The following is a 14,664-nucleotide window of genomic DNA, read 5'->3' on the forward strand; positions in this document are numbered from 1 at the left end:
ATCACTATCACATTGATAAATCTCTAAATTTAATCAAGAATCTTATTATATTAATATTTTAATATAATAACAATAACATATTATTTGATACATGATTGATTGGATTGTGTCATATTACTTATTTAATTCCCAATAGTTAAAAGCTAGTTATTATTATTATTATTATTGTTATTATTATTTCTACAATTTTAAAAATGTAGTTGATTAATTTTCAAAAACTTTATTTTTTTTATTTAATCACATATAATTGAATGATGGTTTTTTAAATAAATAAAATAAATATTAAAATGATACTAATAGACATATTAGGATTTATTTATATTTATATATTTTATTACATATTCCGTCTTCGTATAGATGAATTAGTTATGAACGTATTTTGTTTTTGGCATGAACGAGATAAATAATAAATGATTAATTAGCATTGTATCTAGTTTGGAGACGACACTGCAATTCTTATGAATGTTTTTGTCTGTGTTAGAAACGAGATATATTCATAATTAATTCGTCTATGATGAGGACGAGATACATCTTTTACATATGAGATGATAATTTTCTCAATATACTTAATTCAAGCACAATAAAATCCATTAATACAATTAAGCATGGTCTCAAATTATACATTCAATATAAATATAATCTCAAATTATACATTCAACATAAGGATGTTGCCGATACAAAAATTCTTAAGGCTTGCTGCATGCTCAAATTCGATCTCTCTGAAGTACGACGACAACAGAATATCTGGAGGAGTCATGATGTGAGAAATTCATCTAGAATAAAGCACTTTCGGGTACAAACATATGAAATAACTAATCAATATTATCTAATCTAAAGTAGTGTAATTAATAAAATTATTTAAATAACAATAATATTAAAATAATCGACTAATTCAATTATTAATCTCAGTCGAATATTGTGGCAATATGTGTAGTCACATTCAACCGTTTGATGTCTATGATTCGTGTTTGCTGTGTCATCGTTAATAGGCTGAAACTAATGAGATATTCTATAGAAGAAAGCATACAAAGAGATTTGATAAAATATAAAGAATGAACTCGTCTGTCAAGGAATTTATATATATATAGTAGATTTTAAATATGTATTTCGTTCTCAACATAGATGAGTTAGTTATGAATATATTTTATTTTTGACATCAACAAAATATATTGCTAGTTCTTCGTTATTTATCGATTTTGTCTATGCTAAAGACGATATATGTAATAAAGTATAAAAATATAAATAACTTATTATATTTATTAGTAAAATTTTATTATTTATTTTATTTATTAAAAAATCTATTAAATGACTTAGATTGTAAAATTTTTAAAAAAAATTAGGATAAAAAGAGAAAGAATAATTTTATTTTATTTTTTAAAAAATGAAGAGAAATAAAAAGAAGGTATATATTACGGTGAAGAAAAAAAAATAATGATGAGAGAATTTTTTTTTATAAGTAATTAGATATTTATTTAAGAATATATATATAATGCTTTTATGATTTGTAAATTGAAGTTATTAATTAATAATTATTAAATATTTCTGACAATGAGAATCTGAAACGTCAAAATCATGTCTGTTAAGAGCATTGATTTCTTTGTTTGTGAATGTGAATGTGAATGTCATTTCATCTCTCTGACTTTCTACTCAGCTCCCTCACTGTACACACTCAGAACCCACCCCTCTCCCTCTTTCTTAAACAATAATATATAATCCATTTAATTCATTGATAAACATAATCTAATACTTGATTCTTATTATAAATACGTTGAATATGCCAATAATTGAGATCTTAAAATAGATGACATGATTTTTTTACAGTATTTTTTAATTTGATAAGTTAAAGATAAATATGTTACAGAACTAAAATTTTATTAAAAAAATTTACTACATACACAAAATAAAATTTAAGTCTCCATACTTATTTAAATAGATTAGTAATTAGATTAACCCAACTTAATGGGATGATACGATACCTTGTAACTTGTAATGGTTATGGTTGGGCCCTCTATATCTCTAACTCTCTAAGGATCGATGTGCACGTGATTCCAATGGTTATGGTTATGGTTTTGGTATGTCACTATTCCCTTCCGTTCAAACCGCAACTTTGCTTTAATTCCATCCAGGCTTACAATAATTCCTCTCATTTTGTGATTCCCATTTTAAACACGTGGCGCTACATTCTTTACTCCTCTTTCCACCGCCAAAATATAAATTAGTTTTCAATAAAAATTGATAATTAAAATTTATTAAATAATTTAATTAATTTAATTAAATTTTTATTTAATTATTTTTAATTATTAATTTTACGTAAAGTTAACTATATCTAAAATTTTATCCTTCAAAAAATAATCTTGTCATGTTGGTATCTTTTTTTTATGTCTTTTTTATATTTCTCTTTTGTTATATAAAAAACAAATATTTTATCTTTCTTCTTATTTATTACTTTTACAAAAATATTATGTTACGCAAAGAATAATCATCAAATTGATTATCATAATTTGTATATAAATATATTTATTATTTTTTATATTTTAATATATATTTTATATTTTTATAACTGATTTTTTTACATATAATAATAATACATTTTTTAATTTTAATACTAAAAATGAAAAACATACACAAAAATAATGTATATAATATTTTCCATTCATTTTAAATTAAACTTGATATCTCCATAGAGAATTTGGTCCTTTTAAATTTATTATTTTCAGATTCTTTGATCTTTAATTAACCAATAAATTATAATATTTTTTATTTTTATTATATTATATAAAAAATCAATAAAAATACAGTTTAATTGACGCTAATATATATTACAGAATCACCTATTAAATGATTTTTATATTCGCTTCAATGAAAATCAAACTCGAATCTTTATTATAAAATTTAAATTTGTTTAAACTTAATTAAGTTCATTATTTTTAGCTAAATGTAAAACATATCATTTTTTTATTTTTAACTTATAATATAATTGCATATTTAATTAGGACATATATTCAATCGAAACCAGCTAATAATTACTAATAAGTGCTAATCATCAGTATTAATGTATTATGATTAGTGCATGACGAACAAATTCTTTTTCACGGTTTTTCTTCAACCAATCTATCGATTAATTAGTAATCGAATTAAAATAGAAAACTTGTAGAACAAAGTATCATATATATTTTAATTTATAAGTCAATAATTTTCTTCTTTTTTTGTTTGTTCATGTAATTTTCTTACATGTCTTATCCCATTCGGATGAAAAGACAAAAAATTTGCCATGATCTCTGAATTTTTATTTTTTTGGTTCGGATAAAACAGTAGAGGAAATCACATGTTGAGAATCATAGAATGTACTAATGTGTGTTGGGCCTAAGCCACAAACCAAAAAGGAGGCTTCTAAAACGTTGGACACAGTCGCCGACAGTAACAATATAGGCCCCCCGGGTTGATGGCCTAATATAACATCCTAATTAATATGAATAACAATAACATGTTAGTAATCAACTTGTATTGGTTGTGTTCAACTTATTTGTTTATTTAACTAGATGTTAGGATTTAAATTTCGCTTTGTCTATAATGTAATTTATTAATCAATAATAAACTTTATCTAGAATTCACATTCGTAATATCGTTTAAATTGAATCAGAAATTATTTATTTTATCTTATGTATAATATTTTAAATTTATTTTTTTGTTATTTTTTTATAATTTTATCTGTTTGTAAATATCTAAAATTTTTTATTTTTTTATTTTTTTATCCTGACTTTTGTACATTGTATTTGTTTTTATATTAAATAAAATACTACTATTATCTTTAAAAAACAAAACTCAAATTTATAACAAATTAGTCATTAAAATTTGGAAACAGAAAAAAAACCAATAACATGTCAATTTAGGTTCTATTGTATTTTTTTGCCATACTAATTTGGTTCCATTGTTATATGAAAATGACAACAAACACAACCAAATCATTGGCACTTGGAAGAGGTATAGAAAGATTTTTTTTTTAATTAAAAAAGTGACATGAGGAGAGCAAGAGTTAGTAAAAGTAAAAAATAATTAGATGATCTACATATTTTTATTTATTTGACTCTCAAGTTAAATAATACAAATTTAATAATAATTAGATTAAAGGGATATATAAATAAGCTTAGGAACACACAAATTGATAATGTTTGAGGGGATTAACTCCTTGTGATGATTTGAATCAAAGTTGATGACTTTATGTCAACACTCAGCAGCAGCATCATGATTCATGAATTGTGACTAGACCCACCCTTAGCTTGTTTTTTATTTTTCTATCATAAATCATGATATAAAATAGTTTAGCATGTCCATGTATGTATGAATGTATGTAGGATTGATAATTTGATATTCATGTTGGTCCCAAAGTGGATTGATGATGTTGTTGGCTTGCACATCACATAAAAAAGTATTTTAAAACAGTGAATAATTGAAGGGTGAATCACAATCACAGTAATATGACTATAGGAAATAGGAAATTTATAAGGTTAATTATTATGTATCTTTTTCTTTATTCGACAATTTTTTGAAGCCCACATGTGTTTGTGTGTGAATATTAGCTGTGTCTTCTGTATTATTATTCTTTTCATTGTTCATCAATAGCAAGGACCATTGCATCCTTTTCCTTTACATGAATTTAGAATCAATCAGCTCATCCAAATTAAGGAATATTTTTAAATTCAATGAACACTTATAAGAAACTTTTACAGATTACTTATTAAAAAAGTTGTCATAATAGCAAATGAGATATTGTCGCTTAAAGCATTTTTTTTAATTTTTACACGATTTATCCATAATTCTATATATACATTCAGCAGAGGCATTATTTGGTGCATATGCACAAAAGTTATTATTGTATGTAATTCAAAAAATAAAAAAATCAGTGAACTTGTCAGTGACTTCAAAAACTCAACAACATTCACACAGGTTTCAATTTTCCAAGCACAAATGCTCTTTATAACTACCATAACGGAAAAAACAGAACCAAAAACTAACCCTGGATACTTCAATCAGCAGAACTGAATCAACTCATAACTAACCCTCCCTGTAACTAACTCTGCAACAACTCTAACAAAACTGTTATTCACTGTTCTAAGTTCTAACTAACTACCTGTGCCGATTAATCCAATTTTATTTTAATTTTTTTTATTTATGTTATTGTTAACGTGTGATTAATTAGTAACTAATTACTATTGAAAGAATTCAGTGCACAAAATCTACAGAGGGAAGTGGAGAATACAACAATATCTTAAGGGTTGATTAAAGCAGTTAACAAATGCCAAAGTTTTCATGCCATGACATCATTATTTCCACTTAAGCACAGAAACATCAAAGGTGGTGTATATACTCATAAAACCCTAAAATAATTAGTGGTCAACTTTCAATTGCACCAATAAGAATGACCATGATGCATAGTAATCTCTCTATTCATAGCCAAATTCCATATAGTTTCAGACAATATCAACTATCAACATTAATTGATGCACCTACGTGTTAATATGTAGCAGACTCAACTATCAACTATCACAGCAACAGAAGAATTATATATATATATATATATATATATATATATATATGCTACGACTTTAAACCTTAAAGCAGGACTAATTATGACTGCTACATACACCTAAGAATGCATTATAATGTGCATAAGCTTTGTGAAAAGTAGTTGAAACTATAGCTTTGTCAACAGTGTATATAAATAAATCAATCAAATAGTTGGTTATGGTCAATTGAGGCGAAGTGGAAGATTTGTTCCTTTCAGTTCTATACTATGCTAAAACAATGCAGATACCTTGAGAAATGAGAAAATAGTATCACTAAGACTAATGGCAATGATAAATAAGACAAATAGGTAATAAAATCTTGGTGGGTGTATGTTTTGTTTCATGTAGGAATTTTAGAACATGAATCTCTCCATGTTTTTTTTCCCTAGTAATAGCAATACTATATAATCTATCAAAAATAAATTTTATTAACCTAGTTTGTCTAAATTAAGTCCAAAGATCCTCGCTTTTTTTGACCTTTAAGGTGCACAATATTGTTTACTGCTTATTATTTGAATATTCAGTGATATTGAACATGCCTAATTCCATCCACTAAAATGTTTAGGAAGTAGGAACATACCGGCTGTGTACAAAGCTAAAGTAATAAAAGAAACTAAGAAAATAAATATTGTGTGTAGAGGGAGAGTTGACTGAGAACACTTTGCAATCAGTTGAGTGGAAGCTTTAGAAACATTGGTATGATTAGGGAAGTAGGCATTGAATTTGGCACCCCATGACATCCTACATTCATGAATCAAAATTCATATTTTTTTGTAAAATGTGCCAAGCACTTACAAGTTTGTTATCATGAGATGCAAGAATTTGATCCTCCATATATATTAAGAAAATGAATATTTTAGCAGCCAAAAAAAATGACATGGCTTTTTCAAATAAACAAAGTGGGTATCCACTATCCACAAAGCCCCTAAGTAAGGCCACAAATCCTAATGATTCTTAAGAAGTGGTTGGCTACCCCTCTCTTTTTGGTAATGTGACTTTTCTTCTTATTATTATTATTATCTTTTTTTTTATCAATATTGTTCAAAGTTTGAAGAAGAGTCTTAAAACAACAGTTGAGTTGTCTCTGTGTAATTTTAAGATTATATGTTTAAGTCATGGAATCAGCCACCGAGATAATTATTAGGATAGGCTGCCTACATTACAGCTTTTGGAGTGTGGCCATTTTTCATATCTTGTGTTAACGCGAGACGCTTGTACATCGAACAACCTTTTAAACTCAAAATCACAAGAATGAAATCTAATGTGACCTTATACTAACTCTATACAATACTTTTTTACTTATTTCTTTTGAGGGCAATGGACTTTGCTTACTTCTAACATTGGACATCATTCCAAGGGAACCAATAATGTTGTAGGAAAGAATATTCTATTTCACTGGCCAATGATGTCTTGGCAGAAATGTTTGATACTATGAGTATGAGATAAGGATCCTTGGCATCTAAAAGGACCAAGGGGAAGTTCCTTTTGACAACACAGCTTAGAACAGAAACTTTTCCTTCTACCATTGATGCTGCCTTGTGCAAATGGTTCTAACAAATAATCATGAATAGCTTATCCTTAAGTTATGCATAATTGCATATCTTACTATTTTTCAGATATTACCATAATCTTGGACTTATTATGTTTATGATAAGGATTAGAAGCAAACAAAACAAGGCTAATTAGCTATTAACATCAGTCAAGTCATAATCAGAATCAGGAACTGATAAACTAGAATCACGGCAACACAAAAACCAAAACCTTAAAGCTCATTTAAGTCTTTTCCTATGTCCTTTCTCAGCTTTTTATAACTTTAAATGGTTGAAGGAAAGAGACATGGTAAAAAAGCTATACCCTATTACCCTCCAAACATAACCTCCAGCCAACCAACTAAAGATAGCAGATCCCCCTTTGTGAGAAAATCTAGTAATTTTTTTTTTAATATTTACCTATGTATCATTGTCCTTCCTCATTGATTTGAGAATATATTCACAGAACAACTATGAATGACTACCACTCTTGTCATCTTCTCACCCCGGACTATCAATACTAGTTGATGATCTTATTCAAATCAATTATGAAGTTCAACTTGGCTCTTTAAAAAAAACAAAATATCTACATGGCCTCCATTTTAAGGACTTGTGTATGCTTCATAATTATACCTTTCTATCTTACCATTAAGCAGAATACAAATAAATTACTTCATTCCCTAATGATAATTGTTTTTTACTTTTTCTTTATATATCTATAAAGAAAAAAAAGTATCTACATACATTAATTTATAAATAGACCCAAAAAATAAAAAATAAAAAACGACCATCACTAGGGATTTGAGATTGTAATTATTAGAATTTGATATTGGTACCAAGAAGTGTGGTAGACCCTAGATAATGGTTGTAAACATTTTGGGGAGGCATTCTATTGTAGATAATGTAAATCTTTTACGCCAAAATTCTGTCCCTTTTCTTTGTTTCCTCATTCAAGATTTACCAATTATGTCTATTGTTGTGTATTATGTTCTAAGTGACAAAAACATGACTGATGAGACTGAGAGGGAAACGTAAGATTTCCTTGCTGCTATATCTTATTTTCACTTCATTCTGCAGCTACTATAAATAGCCTATCTGATTTTAATTTTAGAGGACAGGGCAGGGAGGGGCGAAGAAAAACAAAATGAATTTAAAATCTTAACTCATGTCAGATAACTGCAACATGTTACTGCTTTTTAAAACCATGATTTCTGTCCATCCACTATGTATTACTTTGGCAGGTTTGAGCCTCATGGCAATCACTGTCACTGGGGGAACTTATGTGTGTCTCCTCAACTTGACAAGCTGACATACAGAGAAGCTCCATAAAAATGTTATGCCTGCTAGTTTTTAGTGATTTCAGCTTTGCCACTTCATCCCATGAACCTTTCTTAATTACTTTACACTGCTGTCTTCAGACAGTAGTGCTTTAAAGACTTTATGCTTCTAGTGCTTATTGGTGAATATGGACCTTAAAAACCTACCATTATGTGAAGGGAAAAAAAAGCCTAGAATAACGGCAACTGATAATCAACATGACATATGTCAAGCCGAGGTACATGATAACCACTACTGTATAAATTCTCTGAAAACAGTATCAAATTCTATCGAGGTACAATGTGAAATTAGTCCAGGTGATACGTGCTTTAGTCTTTTAACCGAAAGTTTCAACTTCAAGTCATAGGAATTGAAAGAAATTCCTCATATAGAGACCACTTAACCATTTATGTGACTTCATTTAGGTCAGGTAGGGTTAATTGGATGTAAATATATATAACAAGAACCTTGATGTCAGTAGTTCAATCGAAAAAAGGTTGGTTTTTCCCAAGGTAAACCGGTAAAAATGACCAAGGGGGCCTCTTTTCTTGTTTGAAAGGTCATGTTGACAAGCCCATTTGTGTCTGTGCTTCTCTCCATGACTCCATTGACTACTCTCACTAACACAGCCACTGATTGGTGGCTTAATATTATTATGGATTTACTCTACCTTTTAATTGGTTTCTAAAGACCCTTTTTTGTGACTTGTATACAGATAAACTAATAGGGTTCAAGACAAGACTTATTTATACAGAAAGGATCATTATCATGGATATCTATCTTCCAATTTTGTGTTAATCAATCAAGTACTTGTGAGTGATTGTAAGACAGCATTCACATGTGTGAACTGTTACTGTATATGACCAAATGGTATATCTAATATCACCCATCCATTGCTGTCCCCACACAGCACAATTTTTCTTCTTCGTACATTAAGCAAATCGATTCCAAGCCCATCAATCACTTATGTGTAAGACTGTGTGTGTGCGTCTATATATATATTTGAATATGCAAGTGTCAACTAGCCCCAAAGACCCAAACTAGCACTAGCATATAAGTAAAGCTACTTGTATCAGTCACTTGTTTGACAATGTTAACAACTTCTGCAGGGAACTTTTAAGCTAGAGTTTTTAGCAAAGCGCAAAACATATAATAAAATGGAAGCAGTCAAGGTCTCAATTGATCAAGATGAGAGAAGAGACACATGCAGAGTTGCTTACATAATCCATTTCTTGCTTGGTGCTGGCAACTTGCTTCCTTGGAATGCTTTAATCACTGCAGTGGATTATTTTGCGTACCTCTATCCAACCAAACACATAGAGAAGGTTTTCTCAGTGGCTTACATGATTTCATCAGTTCTAGTACTTCTCATGATGATGAGCTGGGGAGGTTGGAGCAGAACAACATTGAGGTTGCGAATGAACGTCGGGTATTCAATGTTTGTTATGTCTCTCATGGTACCTCCTGTCATTGACTGGGCCTCCAGCAGCACCAAGTTAGAGGACAGACCAAGCGGCGCCTATGGTTTGACCGTTGCAGCAGTGGTGATTTGTGGTTTAGCAGATGGCTTGGTGGGTGGAAGCTTGATAGGATCGGCCGGCAAGCTCCCAAAACAGTACATGCAAGCTGTTTTCGCTGGAACTGCATCATCAGGTGTTTTTCTATATCTGAATGTTAAGTGATCTAATGAGATTAAGAGAACCTCTTGTCTATAAAAATTCTACATAAATATGAGGCATAAATGAAGTAAAGCAACTCTGAATAAAACCATAGTGCGTACTTTATTCTTTTAGGGATATACAAGCTTTTGAATTTAAAGGTATTAAAAACTAGTAGATTCCAGAGTCTAGTTTTCTTGGTTTTTAATTGTGCAGTGTATGTGTATCCTAGTTATGCGACAACATATTGTTTGTGTGTGTCCATGCATAACACTGCCTAGCATATTCCTTCATATCTAGGTAACCATTTCCTTCTACAAAAAACCATGCTACAACTAAGGACACTCAACCATTTTTCTTATATATATATAGACAGAGCAACAACTAAAGCTGTAGCTAAGGTACAAATGAATCTCAAATATGATATCTATATAGGGAAATTCCAGTTACATAGTTGACGCTTAAACAACTAATCAGAGTCTTTTCTTGGGGGACAGGTATTATAATTTCAGTGTTGAGGATAATAACAAAAGCATCACTTCCACAAACACCAAAGGGACTACAAATAAGTGCTCACTTGTACTTTATGGTTGCTACTGTTTTCCTACTATGCTGCATAATCTTCAGCAATTTGCAGTACAAGTTACCAGTCATGCAGGAGTATTATCAGAGCCTTCAACACGACAACACCTTATGCTCTGGGACAAGATTTTGGGCAGTTGCGGGGAAAATCAAGGGGCCAGCTTTCGCAATTCTCATAATCTACGTAGTGACTCTGTCTATCTTCCCAGGATTCATTGCAGAAGATCTGGAATCCAAGCTTCTAATGGATTGGTATCCTATTTTACTGATAACAGTTTATAATCTTGCTGATCTTATTGGGAAGTCATTAACTGCCTTCTATGTCATACAATCTATCACAAGGGCAATATGGGCCTCCATAATAAGGTTACTATTCTATCCACTCTTTATCCTTTGTCTTCATGGACCAAAGTGGCTGAAATCAGAAGTGCCAATGATAGCTCTTACCTTTCTGCTTGGTGTTACTAATGGTTACCTCACCAGTGTCCTTATGATTCAAACACCCAAGTCAGTGCCCTTCTCAGAATCAGAGTTATCTGCTATTGTGATGATAGTGTTCCTTGGATTTGGTTTGGTTGGTGGTTCAGTCCTAGGCTGGTTCTGGATCTTATAAAGGTCTTAGTTCCATTGTGTAATAAAATGATCCTAAAGGTGTGTTTGTGAGTTGTGTCTTGGAAGGAAAGGGAGGGAAGGGAGCTCTATGAGTAAATGGACTCTACTTTTCACATCAAGCCGTTCACATTCCTCCCTTCTATTCCAAGATCTCAACTTGCAAATACACCTTAGGGCAATGCACACTGGGCAATAAAGGAATAGCTCTGCAGCATCAAGCATCAAACTTCACCATTCCAGAATATGAGAAACCGTAGAGACCATTAGTAGATATCTAGGCAAGTAATATGTAATATATGGTATCCAGTATCCACAGATAGTAAATGACACTAAAATCTGTGTTTGGCTATTTACTAGAGCAAAATGCATCTTAGTCTCCGAAATTATTGGTCGTTAAAAGATTAATCTCTCACAGGAAAATCTCATAAGCATTAGTCCCTAAAGTAGCTTTAGATTTTAAAAAACTACTCCGTACTCAAAGTTTTTTGAATTATTAAGATGTGAACCATTCAGTTATTAAAAGGTAGTTTCACTTCGTATTTGGCTAGTTGCAAACATATCTTTATATACCTACGGATTTTGATTTCTGTCTACAAATAAATGACCGCCAATAGGTGCACGTGTGAATGATATAACTCCAAAAATGTTTTGCTACCATTATTACAATATTTCCACCATACAAGGTTGCTAGAAGAGAGATCTGAATGCACACGAATCAAATGGGAAAAAGAGATATCCCTCTCTTCTAACTTTCTCTCTCTTGTCTCTCATCTTTCATTCTCCTATACATGAATCTATATTTGAATAATGGCAACTATTTTCATGGACCAAAATTTTACGAGGTAAAAGGTAACATAAGCAAATGTTAGAAACTTGTATGAAAGCCAGCACCAGAACATGAAGCTTAAGCAGCTGTGGCTAGAGGAGAAGGGGGAGCTGGTGGAATACCTCCATGGAAGAAACTAGGAGAAGTTTGAGAGGAATCTTCTTCCCCTAGCTCACCCGCTTCCGTGGCATCCCAAAGAAAATGAGCATAGGATGCTAGAACATAACTACAATAACAAGTTAAACAATAATTAGTTTATTATAGTTTCTACAATTACATTTGACAGCAAACAGAATTTCTGATCTAGACCTACCCCATCCCAACTAATATCTTCTAATCTGGCTAAAGCATACCAGCGTGTTCTCGAAATTAAGTTAATTGCAATTTGCACTCTTGAACTTTACAATCAAATGATGTAAGGTTTGATTATTTGAAGAAAGTAAATCAAGATACATACCAGAAGAATCTCAAACAAAATTATAATCCAAGAATAAAATTGTGAATGGTTCTTACCAATCATCTGGAGCAGCTTTAACGGCTTGATCATAGTAACACTCAGCACGAGGAGCATCCTTGTGGCTCTCCCATATCAAATCTGCATACATGGATAACACCTTCCCATCATTCTGGTCAGCCAAAATTGCTCTTGCACAATACTCTTCTGCTCTAACATAATCTCCACAAACCTGCCATCACCACAAATTAGATCAATGCACAATCGTAACTGAACATGTTTCAGTCTTTTGAGCATAGACTTAAAAGGGAAAAAAAAAAAAAACATCAATGGAAGAACTTCATTGACGTACCTCTTTCAAGTACCTTGCGTAGTTGCTAAGAAAAAGTGGATTCCCGGGATTAGCTGCGATCATGGCTCGGTAATATTCGTCAGTTGGATCATTGTCGTAATTGGAATCCCAGAATCCCCAACCACCGCGACCGCCACCAATGCCAATACCACCTCCTCCACCACCACCACCACCACAACCTGCACCGTCGCCTTCTGTCAACTCGGAGAACGAAAACAATGCGGGGCCCAACGACGTCGTTCTGGAAGGAGGACGAACCCAAGGCATGTGTACGGAGGAGGAGAGATCAGAATCAGAGAGAACACGCGGCAATGCGACTCCTTTGGGCGAGGACGATGCGGACAACGTGATGGATCGAGTTATTCGTGGAATCTGGTGAATGATTTCGGGTTCGGCAGAAGAGTGATTGGAATGGGGAAGCCATGAATTGAGCGTGGACGAAGATGATGAGCTTCGAAGAAGCATAGTTGTTGTGCTTGTCATGAAAGAAGAACAAGAAAGAACCAAGGGAAGGAAGGAAGAAACGAAGAAAGAAAGAAAGAAAAGTTGGTTGTCTTTTTCTCTCTCTCGAGCCCTAAAAATCGCGGCTTTGTTCGGAGCAGAATGAAAAAAGGCGCGAGTTTGAACCACACTCTTCGGTTCACCTGACTCGGTCACCTTCGTATTTGGTACACCCGTTAATTTGGTTTTCTTGAGTTTTCTTTATTTTTTATTTTTATTTTCAAGAGTTAAATTTCAAAGTAGTCTCTTAAATTCAGGGATTGTATTCATTTGATCTCTAACTTACCAATTATACTATTTATGTCCCAAGTTTGTAAAAAGTGCACTAAGTTCCTCACCACATCTCCAGCCAATTTATCTGCTACTAACGAGAAAATTGCTGAGCTCCAATTTTTAAGAGACTGTATAGAAAAAATAGATGGTATGTTGAGGTTTGGCAAGTCCATCTTCGCAGCCTTACCTGCTTGAATTTGGAGAGGTGCCGGTTCTTTTAGCTTGCCATTCTCTTTCTCAAGAAGGAGGGTCTTGGTGACGGGGTTGCAGAACAAATAGACAAACTGGACGGAAAGGATTGGCAGGATCAGGATAAAATGAATGGAGGGGCATGGAGGAGTCGACAATGGCGACGACGGGGATGTGAAGATTGTGAGCTTCGTTGATGACAGAGGACTTGGAATCGGTGTCGAAGATGAAGATGCAGTCGGGTGGCTGAATGGGGCTGAAGAGCTTCTTGTTGCGAGAGAGGAACTTCTTGAGGCTGTAGCGGTTGATGAGGAAGCCGCCGGTGTGCCAGAGAGAGTTAGTGGAGGGGGAGTAGGAGCCGACGCGGTGGTCATAAGGAGGAAGATACGGCCGAAGGGATGGTTGGTAAAACGCCATCATTTTAGGGAGGTTTCATTTTAGTGCCAAAAGTGAAACGACAGTGTGGGATTGTCGGCGGTAGATAAATTTAGCCGGAGATGTAGTGGAGGACTAACTTGGTGAATTCTTTACAAATTCAGAGATATAAAACAGTAAATTGGTGTAATTTTTGAATTTTAACTCTTACTTTTATATCATCTCAAATTATCACATTATCCTTCTTGTTTAATACTACGTTAATTATTATTCGAAAACAACGATATTTTTTTAGCAACATTAGGTTAATATTTCTTTAACCATATATATTATATCAAACAAACAAATTCAAATTTTGGGATAGAAAATACAATAATTATACACAAAATGAATTGTACATAGCATTTCACTATATTAGAGTAAAAATTTTAA

General features: G+C 32.2%; 2 protein-coding genes across 2 annotated transcripts; one reads left to right on the top strand and one right to left on the bottom strand.

Annotated features, from left to right (window-relative positions):
* The first annotated feature begins 8,276 nt into the window (after nt 1-8,276).
* On the top strand, nt 8,277-11,645 carry LOC112701960 (equilibrative nucleotide transporter 8). The gene is made up of 2 exons (XM_029287715.2): nt 8,277-10,063; nt 10,566-11,645. The coding sequence occupies exons 1-2, from the start codon at nt 9,568-9,570 to the stop codon at nt 11,261-11,263; spliced, it is 1,194 nt and encodes a 397-aa protein (XP_029143548.1). The 5' UTR covers nt 8,277-9,567; the 3' UTR covers nt 11,264-11,645.
* Nucleotides 11,646-11,889: 244 nt separating this feature from the next.
* LOC112701968 (uncharacterized) lies at nt 11,890-14,374 on the bottom strand. Its single transcript, XM_025752801.3, has 3 exons — nt 12,895-14,374; nt 12,602-12,774; nt 11,890-12,314 (listed from the first exon to the last, which is right to left on the bottom strand). The coding sequence occupies exons 1-3, from the start codon at nt 13,375-13,377 to the stop codon at nt 12,167-12,169; spliced, it is 804 nt and encodes a 267-aa protein (XP_025608586.1). The 5' UTR covers nt 13,378-14,374; the 3' UTR covers nt 11,890-12,166.
* Nucleotides 14,375-14,664: the final 290 nt, after the last annotated feature.

This window comes from Arachis hypogaea, chromosome 1 (assembly GCF_003086295.3).
Source record: "Arachis hypogaea cultivar Tifrunner chromosome 1, arahy.Tifrunner.gnm2.J5K5, whole genome shotgun sequence".
In the NCBI taxonomy this organism is placed as follows: domain Eukaryota; kingdom Viridiplantae; phylum Streptophyta; class Magnoliopsida; order Fabales; family Fabaceae; genus Arachis; species Arachis hypogaea.

What these genes read in the sequence shown, in the direction of transcription:
- LOC112701960 (XM_029287715.2), top strand. Translation starts at nt 9,568, where the DNA reads ATGGAAGCAGTCAAGGTCTCAATTGATCAAGATGAGAGAAGAGACACA. An exon ending in CGCTGGAACTGCATCATCAG is followed by an intron (nt 10,064 to 10,565) that starts GTGTTTTTCTAT and finishes CTTGGGGGACAG; the next exon opens with GTATTATAATTTCAGTGTTG.
- LOC112701968 (XM_025752801.3), bottom strand. Translation starts at nt 13,377, where the DNA reads ATGACAAGCACAACAACTATGCTTCTTCGAAGCTCATCATCTTCGTCC. An exon ending in ACGCAAGGTACTTGAAAGAG is followed by an intron (nt 12,775 to 12,894) that starts GTACGTCAATGA and finishes TGGTGATGGCAG; the next exon opens with GTTTGTGGAGATTATGTTAG. An exon ending in AAAGCTGCTCCAGATGATTG is followed by an intron (nt 12,315 to 12,601) that starts GTAAGAACCATT and finishes TTGTTATTGTAG; the next exon opens with TTATGTTCTAGCATCCTATG.